At 43.3% G+C, this 24,748-nt stretch overlaps 2 protein-coding genes and 1 pseudogene across 3 annotated transcripts in view; 2 read left to right on the top strand and 1 right to left on the bottom strand.

Annotated features, from left to right (window-relative positions):
* The first annotated feature begins 1,512 nt into the window (after positions 1-1,512).
* On the top strand, positions 1,513-2,632 carry LOC131505089 (proliferating cell nuclear antigen-like; annotated as a pseudogene).
* Positions 2,633-9,394: 6,762 nt separating this feature from the next.
* Positions 9,395-24,500, bottom strand: LOC131491258 (basic proline-rich protein-like). The gene is made up of 2 exons (XM_058693935.1): positions 23,489-24,500; positions 9,395-9,563 (listed from the first exon to the last, which is right to left on the bottom strand). Exons 1-2 carry the CDS (start codon positions 24,498-24,500, stop codon positions 9,412-9,414), a joined length of 1,164 nt encoding a protein of 387 aa, XP_058549918.1. The 3' UTR covers positions 9,395-9,411.
* The window catches only part of ZBTB8A (zinc finger and BTB domain containing 8A), a 70,937-nt gene continuing 69,699 nt past the window's right edge, over positions 23,511-24,748 (top strand). Inside the window, exon 1 of one of the 2 annotated variants that reach the window (XM_058718212.1) lies at positions 23,511-23,625. The gene's annotated coding sequence lies outside the window, so the exon portion shown is untranslated. The remainder of the gene's footprint in view (positions 23,626-24,748) is intronic. The other variant, XM_058718210.1, reaches the window with a different exon arrangement.

Here is a 24,748-nt window from a genome sequence, read left to right as displayed (position 1 = left end):
GGCAAAGAAAAGAGAAAAGATGAATATCAAAAACACATAAAGAACTCCTTAAAAGAAGCCCAAATATCTCAATAAAAAATAAAAGGCTGTGGGGGAACTTCTAGAAGAAGAAATAAATAACACACCCAATGGCATATGCAAAGATGTTCAGCCTCACTGGTAAACAGGGATACAAATCAAAACCATAGATGGTTATTATTTTTCTAACCAACCAGATTGGCCACAATTAAAATGATTCATAATATCCAGTTCTGATGAAGTTGCAGGAAAATGAGCACCCTCATGCACTATTTATGAGAGTGCAAATTGGTAATTTTTTGGAGGGCAATTTGTCACTATGTTAGCAATTTAAATATGCACACCCTTTGACCTAGCACCTCTTATTCTAGGAAATCTCTTTTAGAGGAATGTGGGAAAGCCATGGGGAAGGGAGATGGATGTAAACGGGGAGATCAGAAGCAGGCTGAACCGCAAGGAAGAGCTAGCACCCCATGGAGATGGGCTGGAACCCACACCAGCTTTTCACTGCTTCCAGTCTTGCTGATGTAGGTGTCCTGCAGAAGCTGGGGCCCTTTGTCACAGAGCAAAACACAAGCGCTTGGCTCAGGGGTTGCAGAAGCTGATGGAGGACCCAGGGGAAGGTTGAGAAGTTCAAGTCCAGCTGCTGCTTCAACTCCAAGGAGGTAAGTCAGCAGATCAGCAACTATGTATATGAACTAGAAAATGGCAGCTGCTTTCCTTCCGCCCTCCAAATATCCCCCCATATCTCCCCTATGGCCCGCTCTAAAGGAAACAGAAGAAAGCACATTCTGGGAAGTATAATTCAGCCCAGCCAAGTGGACACATTACAAATTGGACATACGAGCGAGTGAGCGGATACCTGTCGGTGCATCATTGTTTGTATCAGGAAAAATTGGAAACAACTTTAATGACCTTTGTTAGGGGAATGGGCAATAAAGTTATGGTGTACATATACCATGAAATACTATGCAGCACTTAAAAACAATGAGACCAAAAAAAGGCGGGGAGGGGAATGTCTGTGTGGCTCAGTTGGTTAAGCCTCTGGCTTCCATTCAGGTCCTGATCTCACAGCTCATGAGTTCCGGCCCACATTGGGCCCTGTGCTGACAGCTCTGAGCCTGGAGCCTGCTTCGGATTCTGTGTCTCCCTCTCTCTCTCTCTGCCCCTCCCCTGCTCACTCTCTGTTTCTCTCAAAAGTAAACACTAAAAAAAGTAAAAAACAATGGGATCACCACAATGACATGCCACTACACACCCACCACAATGCCTAACAGGAATAAAACTGACAATACTAAGTGTTGACAAGAATGGGTAGTAATGGGCACTCTGTACGTTGTTTGTGGAAGTGTAAAATGGTACAGCCACTTTGGAAAATAGTGTGATATTTGCTTATGAAACTAAACATACACCTACCCCATGAACCAGCAATTCTGTTCTTAGGTATCTACTCAAAGAGAAATAGGAATTTATGTGCAGTGATCTTCCTGGGTCTCAGGCTTTCGCTCCTGTGTCTGCCAGCTCGCTCCTATCCCGTGACGACAAAGCCTGCTATGACTTCCTCCCTTACCTCCGCCTGTAGCTGTGTCCTTGAGACTCTGACACCATGTTCCAGGAGCGCCTGGTTCAGGGCTCCAACCTGCAGAAGGTGCTGGGGGTGCTTAAGGATCTCATCAAGGAGGCCCCCTGGGACAGAAGCAGGAGCGGCGTAAACCTGCCGAGCACAGATTCCTCCCACGTCTCCCTGGTGCAGCTCACCCTGCCTGTGGGCTTCCACATGTGTCGCTGCCACCGCAACTTGACCATGGACATGAACCTCACCAGCATGTCCAAAATACTAAAATGTGCCGGCAACGAAGACATCATTTCACTAAGAGCTGAAGATCATGCGGACACCCTGGCACTAGTATTTGAAACTCCAAATCAAGAAAAGGTTTCAGGGGTGCCTGGGTGGTTCAGTTGGTTGGGCGTCTGACTTCGGCTCAGGTCGTGATCTCATGGTTGGTGAGTTCCAGCCCCGCGTCAGGCTCTGTGCTGACACTGAGAGCCTGGAGCCTGCTTCGGATTCTGTGTCTCCCTCTCTCTCTGCCCCTCCCTGGCTCACACTCTGTCTCTCTCTTTCTCTCTCAAAAATAAACAGACATTAAAAAAATTAAAAAAGAAAAGAAAAGGTTTCAGATTCTGAAATGAAGGTAATGGCTTTAGGTGTTGAACAACTTGGAATTCTAGAACAGGAGTATAGCTTTGTAGTAAATATGCCTTCTGGTGAATGTGCATGTATATAGGGAGATCTCAGTCATATTGGAGATGCTGTCATAATTTCCTGTGCAAAAGATGGAGTACTAGGAAGTAGAAATACTAAGTTTTCACAAACAAGTAATGTCGATAAAGAGGAGGAAGCTGTTACCATAGAGATGAATGAGCTAGTTTGGCTAACTTCTTTTTGCACTGGTACCTGAACTTCTTTACAAAGCCATTCCACTCTCTCCTACAGTGACACCCAGTATGTCTGCAGATGTATCCCTTGGTGTAGAATGTAACATTGCTGATATGGGACATTTAAAGTACTATTTGGGTCCCAAGATCAAGGATGGAGAAGGATCTTAGGCATTCTTAAAATCTAAGAAAATGAAATTAAGCACTTTGCAAATTACTTCTTAGATGCCAACATGTACTTAAGTCTCTTCTGTCACCATATTTGTACTGCTGAGCGCATATGTAGATATTTTCTGTAAATACCCTATTTTTCTTCCATTCCTTATGATCTGTTTAAAGAACAGTCCAAAGGGGCGCCTGGGTGGCTCAGTCGGTTAAGCGGCCGACTTCGGCTCAGGTCATGATCTCGTGGTCCGTGAGTTCAAGCCCCGCGTCAGGCTCTGTGCTGACAGCTCAGAGCCTGGAGCCTGTTTCAGATTCTGTGTCTCCCTCTCTCTGACCCTCCCCCGTTCATGCTTTGTCTCTCTCTGTCTCAAAAATAAACGTTAAAAAAAAATTAAAAAAAAAAATAAAGAACAGTCCAAATTCCAAAGTCAAATCTGATCTTGTTAACCTAGAGATATTTCTGTCTTACCTAGAAATACTCATGATTTTCATAGCAAAAGGGTTTTGACTCTAAATGCAGTTTTAAGAATTTTTTTTCCAATTTAGGGTCACCTGGGTGGCTCAGTCGGTTAAGTATCCAACACTTGATTTCACCTCAGGTCATGATCTCAGGGTTCGTGAGATCCAGCCCTGTGTGGGGCTCTGTGCAGACAGCACAGAGCCTACTTAGGATTCTCTCTATCTGCCTCTCCCCCACTCACATGTGTGTCTGCTCTCCCTCTCCTCTCTCTCAGAATAAATATTTGTAAAAAATTTTTTTTAACGTTTATTTATTATTGAGAGACAGAGAGACACAGAGCATGAGCAGGGGAGGGGTAGAGAGAGGGGGAAACACAGAATCTGAAGTAGGCTCCAGGCTCTGAGCTGTCAGCACAGAGCCCGAAGCGGGGCTCAAACTCACAAACTGGGAGATCATGACCTGAGCCGAAGTTGGTTGCTTAACCAACTGAGCCACCCAGGGGCCCCTCTCAGAATAAATATTTTTTTTAAAAAGAATTGTTTTCAATTTAAATAAGTTATTTGAATTTCAAACATCAAAAAAGTTATGTGCAGGGGCACCCGGGTGGCTCCGTCAGTTAAGCATCCGACTTCGGCTCAGGTCAGGATCTCACAGGTCGTGGGTTCAAGCCCTGTGTCAGGCTCTGGGCTGACAGCTCAGAGCCTGGAGCCTGCTTTGGATTCTGTGTCTCCCTCTCTCTCTACTCCTCCCCTGCTCCTTCTCTTTGTGTCAAGAATAAACATAAAAAAACAACAACAAAAAAAAACTGAGATAAAAAAAAGTTATGTACATAAAAAGATATACAAAAATGTGCATATTCATAATAGCCACAACCTGGAGACAGATCAAGGGCCCATCAATAGGAGAACAAATATATAAACTCTTCTATATTCATGCAGTGGAATATCATTCAATGATACAAAGGAATCACTACTACATGTAACAATATGGGTGAATCTCAAAAACGTTATGCCAAATGAAACAACCCTTACACAAAAGAACACATGTTTTATAATTCCACTTATATGAAATTTTACAACAGGTAAAACTAAACTTTTATGGAATAAAATTGGAAGAAATTTTATTTCTTCTTATCTGCCTATAGAAGATTAGGGTCAGGAATTGACCTGGAAGGGAGCAAGAGGGAACTTGCTGGGGTGATGATAATGTTCTATGTCTTCACAGAGGGTTTGATTACACAAATGTATGAAATCTTAAAATCTCAGCAAAAGTAGACTTTAAGATTTGTACATCTCATTGTACATATATTTTACCTTGAATGAAAATGTGTATGCAAACTTTAAATGCTAATTAATTATATGTATGCTGCTTTTTTAGGGGAAAGTGTACTGATGTCTGCAATTTACTTTGCATCCATCAAAAAGGAAAATGAATGGGTGAAGGAAGTGAGGGATGGACAGATATGAAATAAAGCAAATCTAAGAAAACGTTAATGGTAGGGTCTAGGTCATGAGTACACAGGCATTCACTGTAAAGTTCTTCCAACTTTGTTGCATGATTGAAAATGTTTATAACATTTGGAAAAAATGAGATTGAACACGTGTATACTAATATTAGAGATATCCAAAACATATTGTTAAAAAACAAGCCTCAGAGGAGATGTATAGTATGATATGCACGTAAAACAACTAAGCAAAACAAAACTTCACTTCTGTGAGTAAATTAATAGAGGATACGTATTAAACTATTAACAATGGTGACCTTTGGGGAAGAGAGTAGCATGAGCGGGTTGGAATCCTAACTTGGTTCCCTAGAAAGCAAAGCCTAGGGCAAAAGCTTATGTGCTAACACTTTCGGGGATAGTGCAGTTCTAAGGAAGCAGGAGTGAGGGGCAAAAGAGAGTAAGGCAGGGAAGGGAGACAATAAAGATGTAGCTGTATCAATCACTGAGCTGGCCCAGCTTTATAGCAAGCACCAGTGATTATTTGGTCTCAGGAGAGGTCATCAGAGATGCTGTATAAACCTACTGCATCTTTCAACTGTCCATGGTGGGGAGGAAGGGAGAAGAATTTATCTGCTCATTGCTGTATTTCACTAGACAAAGCATTCACCCCCAAAGGCATCAACTCTCCCCCCATTTCTGGAACCAGCCTGGCCAGCCAGTCGGCAAGCATGGGTGTTGAGTAGGTTGTATGGAATATTGTGTCTTAGCAGCAACAGATAAGCCCCAAAGGTGATTTTGAGGCCCAAGGCAAGAATGGGTCATGCCCGTGAGCAACATGGGGGGCCAGGAGTAGTCCCCATGGTAAGCCCTCCAGGATAAACCAGTAGAGCACCAAGGCGATTTCTCCTCTGCCTTAGGAGCGTGACAGGCCTCCTCCCTGCAGACTAGAGGAATGTACTTACTACCAGGCAATCGTTTCAGGGGCCTTCAATAACGGTGAGAGAAAAGACCACTGAGCACATCTGGGGAAATGCATAATTGGGATCCAGCACAACCGATATTGGTAAGCGAAGACTTTCACTTTTAGCCATGTATACTTCTGCATTGCTTAAATCTTTTACAAGACTGCATTCACAAATTGCTTGTGTAATTTAAAAAAAAACAACAAAATCAAAATGTGATAGTCTTTGTGTAATATTTTGTAGCCAAATATAGTAGGGAGATAAACAGAATGAATTATGGAAATGTTAGCCTAGGGGTGTCTGGGTGGCTCAGCCAATTAAGCCACTGACTCTTTTTTTTTTTTTTTTTTTTTTTTTTTTTTTGATTTTTTTTTTTTTAATATATGAAATTTACTGTCAAATTGGTTTCCATACAACACCCAGTGCTCATCCCAAAAGGTGCCCTCCTCAATACCCATCACCCACCCTGCCCTCCCTCCCACCCCCCATCAACCCTCAGTTTGTTCTCAGTTTTTAACAGTCTCTTATGCTTTGGCTCTCTCCCACTCTAACCTCTTTTTTTTTTTTTTTTCCCCTTCCCCTCCCCCATGGGTTTCTGTTACGTTTCTCAGGATCCACATAAGAGTGAAACCATATGGTATCTGTCTTTCTCTGTATGGCTTATTTCACTTAGCATCACACTCTCCAGTTCCATCCACGTTGCTACAAAAGGCCATATTTCATTCTTTCTCATTGCCACGTAGTATTCCATTGTGTATATAAACCACAATTTCTTTATCCATTCATCAGTTGATGGACATTTAGGCTCTTTCCATAATTTGGCGATTGTTGAGAGTGCTGCTATAAACATTGGGGTACAAGTGCCCCTATGCATCAGTACTCCTGTATCCCTTGGATAAATTCCTAGCAGTGCTATTGCTGGGTCATAGGGTAGGTCTATTTTTAATTTTTTGAGGAACCTCCACACTGCTTTCCAGAGCGGCTGCACCAATTTGCATTCCCACCAACAGTGCAAGAGGGTTCCCGTCTCTCCACATCCTCTCCAGCATCTATAGTCTCCTGATTTGTTCATTTTGGCCACTCTGACTGGCGTGAGGTGGTATCTGAGTGTGGTTTTGATTTGTATTTCCCTGATGAGGAGCGACGTTGAACATCTTTTCATGTGCCTGTTGGCCAAGCCACTGACTCTTGATTTCGGCTCAGGTCATGATCTCACGGTTCCTGAGATCGAGCCCCCCCGCCCCCCCATCTCAGTCTCTCTCTGCCCCTCCCTGCTCATTCACTCATGCTCCCTCTCTCAAAATAAATAAATAAACATAAAAAAGGGAAATGCTAGCTTAATATTACCTGAACCAATACGTTTATTTTTTTTAAATTTTTTTTTTATTTTTTTAATGTTTTTTATTTATTTTTGGGACAGAGAGAGACAGAGCATGAACGGGGGAGGGGCAGAGAGAGAGGGAGACACAGAATCGGAAACAGGCTCCAGGCTCCGAGCCATCAGCCCAGAGCCTGACGCGGGGCTCGAACTCACGGACCGCGAGATCGTGACCTGGCTGAAGTCGGACGCTTAACCGACTGCGCCACCCAGGCGCCCCGAACCAATACGTTTAAATAAGATATTATTTTAGGTGGAGTAATACATTAAATGAAACAAAGTGAGATTTAATTTTTATTTCCTTTGTAAATAGTCTTAGGGAAATAAATTCAAAACTGGGAAAATAGTTCATTGTGATGATGTATTCTGAATTGTGGCATGGGTATGGATTTATGGTCACTGGAATAATAAGCATACGAAGTACAGGTTTCTACTTCTGGGATAAGGGCAACATAATCACATTTGTTAAAGAGTTAGTAAAACATCACAGGAATCGGCCCATCTTGTCCTCTTAGCTCTCTGTTAGTCTCTGATCTCCCTGGTCACCACGAGTCTTACAGCCTATTTCCCCTTTTTCTTCCAGTAACAAGCCCCACATCCCTCCTTATTAAATTTTGGTAAGTTTTTCTCATTTGATTATCTCAGATAACACATGATCCTCCTACTTAGTTACAGTTCTTGGTGATTAAAACATTCATTTGGGGGCTCCTGGGTGACTCAGTCAGTTAAGCGTCTGACTTCAGCTCAGGTCATGATCTCATGGTTGTGGGTTCAAGCCTCATGTGGGGCTCTGTGCCGTCAGCTCAGAGCCTGGAGCCTGCTTTGAATTCTGTGTCTCCCTCTCTCTCGGCCCCTCCCCCGCTCATGCTCTGTCTCTCTCCCTCTCAAAAATGAATAAACGTTAAAAAAAATTAAAAAAGAAAACACGCATTTGTTCCTTAAGTGTAGCAATTTATCACATTATTGTCTAAGTCTACCCTTCTTTGCCCTTTTTTGGTGAAAAGAGAAGGACCCTGTAAGCATGTCTTCTTTGTCAGCTGGAACAATGTTAGTCCTTGTTAATAGAGGGCACTGGAGAGACACTGCAATAGCAGAGGCAGGGGGTCTGGCTCTGATTTATCTTTGTTCTTGATCCTAAACCAGGGGAGTGGTGCTTACATTTCAGCAAGTTATACTGGCCTGTAGGTGGGTGGTCTCTGACCCTCCAGTTCAGGCCTGTGGCACCTCAGTGAACTTTATCATCCAGTGAGCTGCAGAGAAATCATCAGTCATCTAAATCTCCTTCTTGGCAGGAGAGATGGGAGGGTCTTGTAATTTTGTTCCTTGCTAGCGCTCTTGTTTTTTGTTTGTCTGTTGTTTTGCCACTAGTTATTCCTGTTTTCTTTGAAGTTCTCTTTTACCCTTTTAGTACATAGTCACCTGTGATAGTTAATTTTATGTGTTGAATCAACTTAGAGGGTATTTTTTGATGAGAGTAACATTTAAATTGGTGAACTTTGGGTAAAGCAGATTACCCTCCATAATGTAGGTGGGGCTTGTCCAATCAGTTGAAGAACAAAAAGACTGGCCTTTCTGAGTAACAAGGACTTTACCAGCAGACTGCCTTTGAACTGGAAATGGAACATTGGCTCTTCTAGGTCTCAAACCTCCTCCTGCTCCTCCTCCTTCTTCTTTTGTTTAGGCTTATTTATTTTTGAGAGAGGGGTGGGGGGAGAGAGAATCCAAAGCAGGCTCTGCACCATCAGCACAGAGCCCAACATGGGGCTCGAACCCACGAACTGCAAGATTATGACCTGAGTCAAAATCAAGAGTAGGTCGCTTAACTGACCGAGCCACCCAGGAGCCCCAGGGTCTTGAACCTTCTGACCTGCAGTGCAGATTTGGACTTGACAACCTTCATAATCATGTAAGCCAACTCCTTATCATAAATCTCTTTATATAAGTAAATAAATATTTTTTTGTGTGTAAATATATATATGTATATGTACATATGTACATATATACACATACATACATATGTATATGTATGTATGTGTATATATATATGTGTATATACATATATATATACACATACATACATATACCTTTCCCCAATTAATAATTCTTTATAGTGGGGTGCCTGGATGGCTCAGTCAGTTAAGCGTCTGACTCTTGATTTCGGCTCAGGTCATGATCTCACAGTTGTGAGATCAAGCCCTGTGTCAGGCTCCACACCAGGCATGGAGCCTGCTTGTGATTCTCTCTCTCCCTCTGCCTCTCTTCTCCACTCTCTCACTCTCTCTCAAAAAAATAGAATTCTCTATACTAAAGTTTCCATGCTTAAATTCATGGCGTGCTTTCTGTCTCCTGACGAGACCTTGATTGATACCAGCTGATATCAGGCCACACACATGAAGATGATCATAGTACCTTCTTTCAGTAGTTGAAAGAAATGGACAAAGGAAAAGCTATGAAAACATCACATAAGAACAATGATGGACATGCTTGTTAGGGCCATGCAGAAGCAGAGAGGAAGGAACACCTACCTCATGGGATATATCATAAGGCTTCACAGGATGGATGATGTCTGAACTGAATGTTGAAGGAAAATAGTTTCCCAGGCAAATGAAGGAAGGTACAGAGTAGCATAATCCAGATGTAGGGGAGAAAGCATGTCCAGAGGCAAGAGGAAGCACATTACATACTGGTAGCTTCCTGAAGCTGGGGAACAGGAGGCAGGAGAGAATGGTGAGGAACATGAAAGATATCGTGAGCCACTTGAAGTAGTTTGCATTTAGAGTTCCAGGCCAGAGATTTTCAACCTAGTTTGCATCAAGACACCCACCGCAGATAATATTCATATTCATAACAATTCCATACCTGAGCCAGGTTTTTGCTGCAACACCCCTCCCCTAGTTCAAGGGTGTAACAAAGCATCTGTAATTTATAGTTGCTGCATCCAAAAATGGAACATTGGTAATGCTTGCTCCTTACTGTCTACAGCATAGATAAAATAGGCTGTGGGGTACACAAACTTCCTGGCTCTTACCCCAACTCTTTCTCTTCCATTTAGGAAAACATAGCAGAATGCATGTGTTCCCCTCTACCTTCTCCAACTGCTCTGATCCACCTACCAAGTAATCCAAAGGATTGACAACTTTGAGTAGGGCCCAAAGAAATAAAAATATTTCCAACAGGTTCAGGCTGCAGTGCGGAGAGCAAAAACCCAGGCTGCCAGTACTGAAAGACTAATATGGGGGCGCTGCCAACTCCTGCTGGGGGATTAAAGATGGGGGTGAACCCACTACAGCACGTGAGCATTCTCTCTGCCAGCCTCTCCTCCAAATACTCAAGGCCAAGAAATTACAAGCTAAGAGGATACCTTATCCCAATGCTGCTTCTGCTAAGGAGTTGAAAGGTAAAAGCTCAGAAGGGTTGCCGGTCCACAGTGACAGCAAATGGGAAGGATCCAGAGCAGTTTGGTGGTGCCTGGCACTCCCTTCTCTGAAGCTACTCCCTTCCCTCTCCTTAAACTCATTTCGACTACATTAGTCATTTTTGCTCCAGTAACAACCAACCTCAAAATCGCTGTGGCTTCCAACAGAGGCTGGCAAACTTCTTCTGTGAAGGGCCAGATAGTAAATATTTTGGGCTTTGTGGGACATATGGTGTCTGTTGCAGCGACTCAGTTATGCCCTTAGAGCAATGAAGCAGCAGTAGACAATATGCAAACAAGCAAGTGTGCCTACGTTCTGATGAAACTTTATGAATACTAAAACTTGAACTTCATATGGTTTTTATGTCCCAAATCTTATCCTTCTTTTGATCATGTTTTATTGAGATATACTTCACATGTAACATTATATTAGTTTCAGGTGTATAACATAAGGATTTGATATTTGTGTATATTTCAAAATGATCACCTCAGTAAGTCTGGTTAATACCCATCACCACACTGTTAAACATTTTTTTTCCTCATGCTGAGAACTTTTAAGGTTTATGCTTTTAGCAACTTTCAAATACACAATATGATTAACAACAGTCACCACATGTTCACTACAGTCCCATGACTTATTTCATAACTTGAAGTTCGTAACCTTTGACCCCTTTCACCCATTTGCCCCCCACCCCACCTCCCACCTCTGGCAACCACCGATCTGTTTTCTGTATCTATGAATTTGTTTTGTTTTGTTAGATTCCACATATAGGTGAGGTCATATAGTATTTGTCTTTCTCTGACTTATTTCACTTAGCATTATGTCCTCAACGCCCATCCGGATTGTTGCAAATGGCAAAACTTCCTTCTTTTTTTATGGCTGAATAATATTCCAGTGTGTGTGTGTGTGTGTGTGTGTGTGTGTGTGTGTGTGTATCACATCACATTTTCTTTATCCATTCATCCGTGCATGGACACACTTAGGTTGATTCCATGTCTTGGCTATTGTAAATAATGCTATAATGAACGTGAGGTGCATATGTCTCCTCAAGTTAGTGTTTTTGTTTTCCTTGGATAAATATCCTAAAGTGGAATTGCTGGATCATATGGTAGTTCTATTTTTAGTTTTTTTGAGGAACATCCATACTGTTTTCCACAGTGCCTGCACCAGTTTACGTTCCTACCAGCCGTGCACAAACTTTCCCTGGTCTCCACATCCTCAGCAACACCTGTTTTCTTATCTTTCTGGTAACAGCCATTCTAACAGGAGTGAGGTGATGTCTCATTGTGGTTTTTTGATTTGCATTTCTCTGGTGGTGACGGATGTTCAGCACCTTTTCATGTGCTCGTTGGCCACCCATGTGCCTTTTTAGGAAAAATTTCTATTCAGATCCTCTGCCCATTGGTTTGGTTTTGTCAGACCAGTTTTGATTTTTGGTTTTTGGTTTTTGTTTTTGCTATTGAGTTATATGAATTCATTATATATTTTGGATATTAATTCCTTATCAGATATATGATTTGCAAATATTTTCTCCCATTCAGTAGGTTGCCTTTATTTTGTTGAGCATTTTCTTTGCTGTGTAGAAGTTTTTTAGTTTGATGTTGTCCCAGTTGTTTATTTTTGCTTTTGACACCTTGGCTTTGGGGTCAAATCCAAAAAGTCATTGCCAAGTCCCACGTCAAGGAGCTTACAGCCTACAGTTTCATCTAGAAGTGTTATGGTTTTAGGTCTTACACTGAAGTCTTTAATTCATTTTGAGTTAATTTTTGTGTATGATAGAAGATAATGGTCCAGTTTCAATCTTTTGCCGTCTAGTTTTCCTAACACCATTTATTGAAGAGATGGCCCTTTCTCCATTGTGTGTTCTTGGTTCCTTTGGTGTAAGTCTCGTTAATATATGACTTACGGACCATATATTACTTTTCAACTTTTCAAAAATGAAAAAAATTCTTAGCTTATGGACCTTACAGAAACAGACAGTAGATTGGATTTGGCCCATGGGCTGTAGTTTGCGAACCCTTGGTTTACAACCACCAACATATATTTTTTGCTGTCTTTACAAGTTGGTGATTATAGGTCAGCTTCCATGGCTCAAAGTACCTCACTCTGGGACCCAGGTTGGGCTGTAAAAGCAGCCCCTATTTGGCTCACACTATTTTTTAAAATATTTATTTATTTATTTAGAGAAAGAGAGAGAGAGCATGTGAGCAGGGGAGGAGCAGAGAGAAAGAGGGAGAGAGAGAATTCCAAGTAGGATTTGTGCTGCTAGTGCAGAGACTGATGCGGGGCTTGAACCCACAAACTGTGAGATCATGACTTGAGCTGAAACCAAGAGTCGGACGCCCAACTGACTGAGACATCCAGGCACCCCTGGATCACATATTTATGTGGCAGAGAAGAAGAACAAGAGCACTGGTGGAAACATATGATGTGCCCTAAAGCTCCTGCTCAGAACTGGCATGCTGTCACTGTTCATACTCCGTTGGCCCAGGCAAGTCACAAAACCAAACTAGACAATGGGTTCGGGAACTGCACTCTGTCTCCAGAGAGGCAGTGAACATCACACAGCAATGGGTGGTGACATATAATCCTCTCAGAATGAGAGAAGGGAATAGTTGGAAAGGCTAATACAATATATCACTCTGAACCAATACCCATTTCCACTGTGCATTAGGACAATACTGGTCAATGTGTGGTTCACAGACTGATGTCCCCAGTCTGTAATAAGTACAGAAAGTGAAAGTAAGTGAAAAAATGTAAGAAGTTTTATACAATAAAGATGCCTACAAACAAAAACAATCTGGTTCTTCAACACAGTTTGAGAAGCACTTCATTAGCAGACACAATAGCCAATACTTTCAGGGGACATGAATTCATGAGCCAATATACAACCAGTATGAGAGAAACAATAAACTGAATCTCTCTGTCTCTGTCTCTCTCTCTCTCTTTCACACACACACACACACACACACACACACACACACACACAATCTAAGAACTATTGGAATAAAATAAAAAATTTAAAATAAGGATGATAAAAATACTTAGAGAACAGATTATATTAACATATGAGGTAATGAGAAATCATAAAAAAGAACCAAGAAGAAATATGAGAATTGAAAATAGAAAGAACACAAAAGATAGAATAGAGGGATAGATGTGACTGAAGAAAAATTAGTAAATTTCAAGATCATATTGAGGAACTTTCCATAAGATAGCAAGAAAGGACAAAAAGATAAGGAATATAAAAAGAAGTCAAGAGACATGGAGAACAGGAATAAAAATGCCAACATCTGAAAAATTAGGGGTTCCAGAAGGCAGGCGAAAAAACATGGAGAGGAATAAATTATTTTTTGAATAGTGAAGGTAACCTTCCCAGAATTAAAGAAGGATGAAAGGTCTTAGACTAAAAGGACCCATAGAGTGCCAAACAGGAGCATTAAGACAAAAATCGACACTCAGACACATTATAACAAAATATAAGACTATCAAATGTAAAATGCAAGAATATCAAAGACAAGAGAAAATTGTAAGGGAATTGTAAAAGAAGAATTCTATGGGAAGAGGGGTGCCTGGGTGGCTCAGTTGGTTAATCATCATGATGCATCAGGCTCTGTGCTGACAGCTCAGAGTCTGGAGCCTGCTTTGAATTCTGTGTCTCCCTCTCTCTGCCCCTCCCCCACTCACTGTCTCTTAGAAATGAATAAACTTTTTAAAAAGTTAAACAAAAAATAATTCTATGGGAAGATAAAGAGTGAGTTGGTATCATACTACCTAACAGCAACACTGGATGCAAGATAAGAATAGAGCGATATGTTTTATAGTATCAAAGGAAGAGAACTTTGATTCTAGAATTTTATGTTCAGTAAAATTGTCATTCAAATGTTAGAGCATGATAAAAATATTTCCCGGTACACAATGCTTTGGAAGCTTTGCCACACAAACATTGAAAACAGTATTGGAGAAAGAACTTGAGATGAGATACAAATCCCAGAGATGCTCCAGGAGATTGGAGCAATATGAGTGTTCAAGGGCTTTGGGGTGCCTGGCTGGCTCAGTCGGTACAGCATGTGGCTCTCGATCTTGGGGTCCTGAGTTCAAGCCCCATGTTGGGCCTAGAGTTTACTTAAAAAGAGAGAGAGAGAGAGAGAGAGTATTCAAATACTTTTGTAAAGTTTATCTTTGTTTTTAAAGAAAAGGGGTTGTATCAAATAAGGTGAAAAGAGAAAACACATCTATAACAAATAATATCAATTCTCTGAAAAACAAGAGAGAGCTGAGCATATGCTTAAGTACTTTCTTATTAAGGTGAAGAAATAAATATTGATACATTTAATTATTCACAGGAGTAAAAAACATGAATATAGGTAATAAATTAAAGACAACCACAACATGAACAAAATATAAATATATAACTTTTAAATCAGGAGAAGAAAACTCAATCTAACCAATAGACTAAAGAGAACAGTAAAAATAGAATAAAAGGAATAAAACATAAAGCAAATGTAAAATATGACAGAAGTAAATCTTAACTGCAAATACAATAATTGCATTAAATTCAAAACTAAAAGGCTGAAATTCTCAGACTAACTTTTAAAAATCCAACAATATAATTTATCAAAGCATATACTTAAAAGAAATGGAGAGGTTGAAAATAGGATAGAAAAAGCTATGCCAGGGGTGCCTGGGTGGCTCAGTAGGTTAAGCATCCAATTTTGGCTCAGGTCATGATCTTATGGTTTGTGAGTTCAAACCCTGCATTGGGCTCTGTGTTGACAGCTCAGAGCCTGGAGTCTGCTTTGGATTCTGTGTCTCCCTCTCTCTCTGCCCCTCCCCTGCTCTCCCTCCCTCTCTCTCTCTCTCTCTCTCCAAAATATATTAAAAAAGAAAAAGCTATGCCAGGCATATACAAATCAAAAGAATCTAGAAGGCAATAATCCTAATATGTAATAAAATAGGACTTAAAGTAAAAAACAAATCATAAAAGACAAAACATATTATGGGACATAACACAGGAAGGAGAGGAAGGAAATTATAAATACCAACTATTCCCTGTGACCAGTTTTAGAAACAAGGACTGTAGTAACTATACACATTTTCTTTCTTGGTTACAGAATATCATATTATGATTTAATGGATAAGACATGAATATTTCTCAGAGAATGATGTAGTTCTTCATGAGTCATTGGGTATTCCCTTTCACTGAGATAATGAGAATTTTTTTTTTCTATGACAGTTGAATTATATTAGGCGGGAATATTTTGTTACTTTTTTTTTAAATTTAAGTATGGTAAGTTTGTACGGATAACTAGTATACAAAATGATGGACTGTGGCATATACTGTGTATTGGCTCATTTAACACACTCTCCAATCCCCTTCTTGTATTCCTTCCTATACTGCATAGGCTGGAAAGCTAAAAACTACATTTCCCAGACTCCCCTGAAGTTATTTTTCAAATAGATGCATCCTCGTGAGACTGAAATGGAGGAAAGGAGAAATGTGAGGCAAAAGCCATGGCTCTGGGTATATTAGCTATTCTTGCAAGCCTAGATTGAAGGGGCTGGTTCTTCTGGGGCAGCTTGGCAGAGATTTCAATGTCTATTCCTAATGTCATAGTATTAGGTGGTGGCAGCATTTGGGATCCTATGACAATAGTCACGTGGTGTGGTTGGGAGTTTCTCATGTTGATGTTGTCCTGAACTTTCAGCATCTAAGCATGATTCTCTGGCCCACCGGGATATTCATAAATCACACAATGTTGTCTAATAAAAAGCTCTTTCAGTTTAAAGTACCCTGCGTGGATTCTATTCTCCACAAGTAACAATACTGACTCTAGGAGACTGTTAGTGGTCCCTCAACATCTTTTCTCTCTTTCTTCCTTAGTAAGAGAATGTTTAACTATACATATTACTACCCCATGTAAAGACCGTATTTCCCAGATTCTCTTGCAGCTAGATGTGACCACGTGACTAACTGCTGACCAATGGGATGTAAATGAAAGTGTGATGTGGCAGATCCCAGCAATCTTCCTTAAGTGACAGCAAATATATGCCTTTTACCCATTCTTCTCCTTTTCTCTATCTTCTTTGAGAGTTGGCGGTCCATTTTAGAATAGGAGCATTAGGGCCACATGCTAGGTATGGTGGAACAGAAACTTGGTAACAGGCTTGGTTCCCTGAAGGCTTCAGAGAATGGAGCTCCTATACTAGCCTTGAATCATCCACCTTCAGGTTTTTCATGTGAGAGAAAAATAAACTCATGTCTTGTTGAAGCCATTGTTATTTTAGATTGTCACTCTCAGCCAAATCTAATTCAATGAATCAATGACCAATAAACCATCACCCCAATTCAGAAAATATATACCCTTCCTTTCTGCCCATTAATCCCTTGTTCATATTTAGGGATTAGTTAAAATTTTCATGTCATCCAGTCTCTCATGTGAATCCACATCTTACAGTAACTCCCAAGGGTATAGTTCCTTAAATACAGCTCCTTGAGGATGGTCCCTCTTGATCTGAAGACCCAGGAACCAAAGAGAAAAGTTATCTGTTTCATGCTTACCCAACTGGCAGTCGTGGTACATATGGGATAAGTACTATGGACATTCCTGTTCAAAAGGGATGAAAATGCAGGCACAGATCAATCACTGGTCCATAGTAATTCTGAAATCTATCTGGACAAATGTTGGAAATTCCTTGATTAGAACTCAAGGCCTGGGGTTAATCATCCATGGCTCTTGGTTCCACTCTCTGGGCTCTTGATTCTGCCCTCTGAGTCATCCTTCCTTTTGCATGGAAAACAATTCCAATTTGCAACTATGTAGTTTTCTTTAAATTTTTTTTTAACGTTTATTTATTTTTGAGACAGAGAGAGACAGAGCATGAACGGGGGAGGGTCAGAGAGAGGGAGACACAGAATCTGAAACAGGCTCCAGGCTCCGAGCTATCAGCACAGAGCCCGACGCGGGGCTCGAACTCACCGACCACGAGATCATGACCTGAGCCTAAGTCGGCTGCCCAACAGACTGAGCCACCCAGGCGCCCCGCAACTATGTAGTTTTCACAGATTGCATTCTACCAGCAGAATTTTGGGGGTCAGAAGGTGTCTTTTCATTTTGTATTGCCTCTGATCCTTTCAGTCCAAGTGGGCAGCGTTCTTCCAAACACTTCTGAAAAACATGGGGCTCTCGCTAATCTTCTTGAGGTTCACTCCATTAGAGAAAAGGTATCCTCACAAAGCTCTTCAAGATAAACCCTTCTCTGCCTTGAGCTTCTGTTGAGGAACAATAAGCTTAAGTTTCTTAGAATTCTACTGTTTGAGGGGCTCAGGTCATGAGCTCATGGTTCGTGGGACTGAGCCCTGAGTTGGGCTCCTGCACTGAGAACACAGCCTGCTTGGGTTTCTCTCTCTCCCTCTCTCTCTCTCTGCCCCTACCCTGCTTGCTCTCTCTCTCTCTTTCAATAAATAAATAACTAAACTTAAAAAGGAATCCAACTCTTTAAATGAGGGTCCCTGAGTCGCACCCTTAAATCTTTTTATTTTTTTAATTTTTTTTAACGTTTATTTATTTTTGAGACAGAGAGAGACAGAGCATGAACGGGGGAGGGTCAGAGAGAGGGAGACACAGAATCCGAAACAGGATCCAGGCTCTGAGCTGTCAGCACAGAGCCCGACGCGGGGCTCGAACTCACGGACCACGAGATTGTGACCTGAGCCAAAGTCAGCCGCTTAACCGACTGAGCCACCCAGGCGCCCCAACACCCTTAAATCTTTAAAGGGCTTTTTATCTAAATGAACAATACTCTGAGGTAATACCTTCAATCTTTCTTAGATCTTGGCAAAGGATTTTAATGCTACTCCCTTCACTTCACCTTTGGACTGTGTTTTCCTGGATTTAATATTTTCTCAGAAGCCATTTCTTACTTTTAGCACCATTTGCCACCTGGAGAGGCTAGGAATTTTCCAGAAAGTTCTGGAAACCAGAAAGTTCTGGCTTCCTTTTGTCAAATAGTCCTTCCTTTACCTTATCTCTTTCCTTTCATATTTTACTACAAGTAGCAAGAAGAGACCAGGCAGCCCCTTCAACATTCTGCTTGGGAATCTCCTTAGCTAGATTACCTGATTTATTAGGTACATTTTCCACTTTTCACCCTACTGCAGGCAATAGTGCTGCTAAATTTCTGCCAACACATCACAAGGACCCCTTTTCTTTCAGTGTCCAATCAGATTTGTATGGCTTTCCTTTAAGCCCTCATTGGCAGCTTCCTCAAAGGCCATCAGGACTCTAATATTTTTTGAAAGAGTCAAGTTTCATTAACACTCATCTTTCAAAGTCCTTCCATTTTCCCCCAATGCCCAGTTCCAAAGTCACATTTTTTTAGGTTTTTGTTATGGTAGCATTTTTAGGTACGACAATGTGTATAAGTTATCTGTTGCTGCATAACAAATTGCCCCCACAACTTAATGGCTTAAAAGGACGAATATTAATTACTTCACCAGATTTCTGAGGGTCAGGAATCTGGAAGCAGGTTAGCTGGTTCGTCCGGCTCAGGGTCTCTTGCAAGGTTTCACTCAAGTTGTTAGCTGGGACTGCAGTCTGCTGAAGGCTTGTCTGGGGCTGGAGGATCCATTCCAAGGTGGCATACTCTCATGGCTGTTGGCAGAAAGCCTCAGTTCATCTCCATGGACACCTGAGGATACTGGCTTCTCCCAGAACAACAGATCCAAGACAGAGAAAGAACAAGCAGGAAGCTGTTTTGCTTTTATCACCAAGACTCTGAAATCACACACTATCATTTCTACTTTATTCTATTCTATAGAAGTGAGTCACTAAGTCCAGCTCACACTCATGCAGAGGGGAATTAGGATTAACGTCTTGAAGGGAACAGTGCCAAAGAATATGTAAGCATTCAAAAATCACCATGACTAGGGGCACCTGGGTGGCTCAGTTAGTTAAGTGTCTTACTTTGGCTCAGGTCATGATCTCACGGTCTGTGAGCTCAAGCCCTGTGTTGGGCTCTGTGCTGACAGCTCAGAGCCTGGAACCTGCTTCTGATCTGTGTTCCCTCTCTCTCTGCCCTCCCTTGCTCATGCTCTGTTCTCTCTGTCTCAAAAATAAACATAAAAAAAAATTTTTAAACCACCATGACTATCCATGTTCTTGTCCTTGCCCTCTAGCTCCAATGGAGATAGTGGAGTTTTCACTTTTCCTATCTAGGCGCTGTTCCTCTGTTTGAGATTTTGATCTCTTTCTCCCTCAGTTACACAAATTCAGCCACTATTATTCTTCTTGTATATTTAATCTCTTTTGTTTTCACGCTTTCCATTAGCATTTAAACACATTTATTTTTAAGTCTTTTACCATATTGCCTTCTAGCTAATACCCTCTCTCTTTGCTAATAGTTTTATTTGTTTATTTATTTACTTACTTACTTACTTACTTACTTAACTTATTTGAGAGAGAGAGAGGGAGAAGTGGGGCTCACCCGAAACGGGGCTCTTGCTCACCTGAAGCAGGGCTCGCGTTCATCCGATGAGGGCTCACGTTTACCTGATGCAGGGCTCAAACTCACGAACCATAAGATCATGCATGATCTGGGCAGAAGGCAGATGCTCAACTGACTGAGCCACCCAGGTGCCCCTATAATAGTTTTTTTTTTTTATATATAATGTTTATTTATTTTGAGAGAGACCGAGTATAAGCTGGGAAGGACCAGAGAGAGAGGGAGACACAGAATCCGAAGCACGCTCTGGGACGTCAGCGCACAGCCCAACACAGGGCTCAATCTCATGAACTGTGAACTCATGACCTGAGCCAAGATCAAGAGTTGGACACTTATGGGTGCCTGGGTTGCTCAGGCGATGAGCTCACAGTTCGTGAGTTCAAGCCCCACGTTGGGCTCTGTGCTGACAGCTCAGAGCCTGGAGCCTGCTTCAGATTCTGTGTCTCCCTTTCTCTGCCTCTCCCCTGCTCATGCTTTCTCTCTCTCTCAAATAAAATAAACATTTAAAAAACTTAAAAAAAAAAAAGAGTTGGACACTTAACCGATTGAGCCACCCAGGAGCCCCTGCCTGCAGTAGTTTCAAAACATGTCCCCAAATTCTCTGAGATTCTTCCTGTTAAGAGATAGCAGCTATGTCCCTTTCCGCTTGAATCTTGGTAGGTTGTGACTACTTTTCCTAATGAAATATGGCAAGTGAGGCAATGTAACTTCTGTTGATAGGTATAAAAGATCACCCAGCTCCTTCCTAGTTCTCTTGGATACTCCATGTTGGTAGGCTCTCTTTTGAGAACACTTCCTCTCAGAACCCAGACGCCATGCTTCGAAAAGCCCAAGCCGCATGGAGAGGCCATGTGTAGGTGCTCCAGGTAGCAGTCCTAGCAGAGCCAGTTTTCAAGTGATCCCAATCTTGGTGCCAGGCCTGTGCGTGAAGAACCCTCCAGATGATTCCAGTTCCCAGCAGTTCGAGTCACGCCTAGCCATTTGTGTCTTCCCAGCTGAGACTCCAGACACCGTGAAACACAGACCGGTTATCCTTGCTGTCACTTGTCCAATTCTTGATCCGCGGAATCCGTCCGTAAGCATGATGATATAGCTTTCTTTTATTCCATTGAGTTTTGGGTTGGCTTGTTACACGGCACTGGAACATACCCTTTCTACCCAGCTCTCTCTAGAGTTGTCTATTCTCATCATCTCTAATTTTTTTAATCCCCTACTTATTCCTCTTATCTGGATTTTAGTCCTTTCTTAAGTCTCTGAAGTCAATGATCTCCAAGTTATTAAATCTAATAGACACTTTCTTAGACAGGTTTTTTTTTTTTTTTAAGCTCATTTATTTATTTTGAGAGAGACAGAGCACAAGGGGGGTAGGGGCAGAGAAAGAAGGAGACAGACTTCCAAGCAGGCTCCACACTGTCAGCGCAGAGTCTGACTTGGGGCCCAAACTCACAAACCGGGAGATCGCGACCTGAGCCGAGATCAAGAGTTGGACGCCTATGCGACTGAGCCACCCAGGCGCCCCTCTCTTAGACTGTTAAGAGAAGTATTTAACACTATTGTTTAGTTCTTCATTTTTGAGTTGCTCTTCTCCTAGTTTCTATGACACCACCCTATCCCAGGCCTTTTCCTTCCTTTCTAGTTGCTTCTTGGTGTCGTTTGCAATTTCATCTTCCTCTAACCAACCATTGGGTGATGAAGCGGCTGCAGGTTGGTTCTAAGTCTTCTTCTTCTCTTCTCACTGTGTATTCTCTCTCTATCCAGGTCCATGGTTCTAATTCCCATCCATGTGACATCAGTGACAACACTTTATCCCTAACTATTGTATCTAGTAAGCTCTATGCCATAGGTCCAGATGCCTTCTTAACATTTTGTACCAGTCAGGGTTCTTAGTTGCACACAGACTGGCCTTGGCTGATTTAAGCAGAAATGAATGGATTAAAAGTTCCCAGAGTTCCAGGCAGAGCAGAGCACAGGGGCTGGAGTCTACACTAAGCAGGCAGAAACAATAGCCAAATCATACCACAGGGCTGGCCTGGTGAGGATACCAACAACTGCTCTCAGCAAGCGGAGACATGGCAGCTGGCACCATTGATAGCACTAACCTTGGATAATGTGGATGCTGCCACTAACAGTCCTGCCGCGACAGCACCTGGAGATACTACCTTGCTGTAGCTGTTACCACTGCACGAAAAGCTTCTTTGAGGTTCCTGCTTCTTGGTGTCATAGCTCCCTCTTCAAAGTCCCTGGTGCATGCATCTGATTATCAAAGTGTAGTCCATGGGCATTGTCCTAGCTGCAGGGATTCTGGGAGAGCAAGACACTGGCACTTCCAGATTCTATTGCAGAAGGCAGAATCTACCTCTCACCAATGAATCATAACGTAAGGAATTCTCCAAATATATAAACAAGTTTCAGAAGCTAGGAGGGGGAAAGAAGGTGAGGGGAAAAAATTTCCCATTACTTCTTCCTTGGAACAAAGAGTTTATCACCCACCTGACGTGCTCTCTTGAGGAACAAGTTTGTAGAATGCCTTTGCATGTTTTAATGAACGAAGGCTGAAATAAAACCTTTTGCTATAAAAATGCCCAGGTCTTTCTTGGCGAGTTTTCATTGGGGATGCTTGCAGAGTACTTTGAGTACATCCAACCCTCCTAATAACTTATAGTGCTTTTTGAACATGTTTCCGTTTACCTGTTCAGAATGTGAGGATATGCAGCTAAATAGCAAAACACCTCTAGAGTAATAGGTTAGTGACGTTAAGAGTTGGTTGTGGATATTCTGTATCCCTCTCATAGAACATATGATCCTCAAAATGCATAGCTAATTGTTGTTGGAACCAAGGCAATAAACTTTGCCTGATATGACTATCACGTAGGAGAGGAAGCCATTGAAAAACTAAAGGTTTTGACATTCCCCCCCCCCCCCAGTTTTATTACATCATGGTGCTTTTCAGTACCTGACCCAGCATAAGGAACTAGAAACTAATCTACAGAATTCATGTTTCTGCAGAAATCATGTTTCTGCAGTTGCAGTGAAAATTCAGTGATTTAAGATTTTTAGCAAATATTTAACCTGTTTGTACTTAGGGTCATAAATACGTCCTCGGAAAGTCTTGATGTCCAATGAATCTTTGTATTCGAAAACACAAAACCTGCTATTTTTACTACTTTTATATTTTCTCTGAACTTAAGCGAGAATTATTTTCTCATATCTCAGACTCTCTGGGTTTTCCTCTTCAAATAAAATGCTTGCGACCTGTAGAGGTTTAGAAAAGGTTATCCCCGACCAAGACAAGTGCCTCAATAAAGGGCAAAATTCCGTGGAAATCGCTTATATTTGACGTTGCTAAACTTAAGTACAATAATGTCACATGTACTTATACAGTAATTGTGGGCACGCCTAAATCCCTCCCTCTTTCCTAAACCAAATTCTCCAGATCCTAGAAATCCAGCCCTTCTGCCCTCCGGAGGCGCCTTTCTCAACGTAAAGTACAATTTTAAAATTTAAGCTCCTGCCTGAATAATGGTTCTGTAGTCAACTGCCAGGGAACCTGGGCACCCCAGAGCCTCTGGAGGGTGCAGCGGGGTGTAGGCTAGGGCAGGGGGAGTGGGCGAAGCTGCTGGTTGGTGCCTGAAATCTGTGCGTTGCCCCTTTAATTGTGTCCCCAGCCCTCGGGCGTTTCTGTCCAACGCCCACGTCAGCAAATACCTTTTGTTTCTCTCACGTTGGGGCTACTTGTTTTAGGGCGCAAAGGAGCGGCTTCGAAAGTGGGTATTTCCCCTGCCGAAGACCAGGAATCCTCCCCGAGCCCGCGCGCGCGACCCGCCGGTGCGCCGCGGCCCGCGGTAAGTGGCTGCGCGCGGCGCGGGCGGAGGGCGGGCGGGGCGTCGGGGCTGCCGGGACGGGCCGCGAGCCTCGCTGCGGGCGGAGGGCGGGCGGCGGCGGGATGCGGCCCGGGCGCGGCGCCCCCAGACGTCCCCGGGCCGGGAGAGCGGCGGGAGGCGCAGAGGCGGGCGGGCGCCATTTGCAGCCCCGGGCGCAGCGGCGGCGGCGGCGGCGGCGGCGGCGGCGGCGGCGGCGGCGGCGCGCCGGTTCCGAGGGGCTGGGGACGGTCACAAAGGCGGCGCGGGCGGCTGGCGGCGGGGGCCCCCCGGCCTCGGGGCGGCGGCCCGCGAGGAGAGGCGGGCGGCGCCGGGGCGCACCGGCTCGGGACCCCGAGGCCGCTCTTCTCCGCGGCCGCCCGGCCGCCCCGCCCGGCCAGCCCCTCCTGCGCGCCCGGGAGGGGCTGCGGGACAATGGCCGCGCCGTCGCCGCCCGCCCGCCCGGGCCCGGCCCGACCGCGGCGCGGGGAAAGGCGGGAAGGCGCGCGGAGCCTCCTGGCGGCGGCGGCGGCGGCGGCGGCGGGAAGGCGGCGCGGGGACGGTGCCCGGCGTGTGTGGAGCCGTCGGGCGCCGCGGACTCCCGGAGGGTCGGCGGCCGGCCGGACTCGGGCTGCGGGGCGAGTGACGGGCGGCCCGCCCAATGGGGCGGCGGGGTGCGGGCGGGCCGGGGTCCCGGAGCTGCTCCCCCGCGTCCCGGGCGCTTCCTCGGGAAGGTGGCTCCCTAGGCAGTAGACCGAGTTTCTCCTCCAGCTTCCATCCTTTGGTTTTATGTCGTGATGCAACAGATCCGGGCTCAGAACCGAAGGCAGACTTGCTACACCTAACACATATTGAGCCATAATTATTGGCTTATGACGGAACCGCACAAACGCACCTTCTACCCATGTGTAGACTGCCTCTTTTGTAAGTTAGCGGTTTGGCCCCTTCCCCTTCAAATGCGCTTGTTTAGCATTGATTGTGCTCCTAGGCAGACTCCACATCTTTCCAAGAAGTGTTAGGTTTTCGTTCTCTCTTAAAAAAAAAAAAAAAAGATGTAATCGATATGTAACATTTTGTGTTAGTTTTCATTTAAGACGTCTTTGGAAGC

Source organism: Neofelis nebulosa, chromosome 2 (assembly GCF_028018385.1).
Source record: "Neofelis nebulosa isolate mNeoNeb1 chromosome 2, mNeoNeb1.pri, whole genome shotgun sequence".
In the NCBI taxonomy this organism is placed as follows: domain Eukaryota; kingdom Metazoa; phylum Chordata; class Mammalia; order Carnivora; family Felidae; genus Neofelis; species Neofelis nebulosa.
Note: the sequence above shows the minus strand (reverse complement) of the source record. Positions and strands in the feature narration are given on the sequence as shown.

Coding starts and splice junctions, on each gene's coding strand:
- LOC131491258 (XM_058693935.1), bottom strand. CDS start 24,500: ATGGCTCAATATGTGTTAGGTGTAGCAAGTCTGCCTTCGGTTCTGAGC. Junction 9,564..23,488: donor CAACGTGAGAGAAACAAAAG/GTATTTGCTGAC, acceptor CCTGTTCCCCAG/CTTCAGGAAGCTACCAGTAT.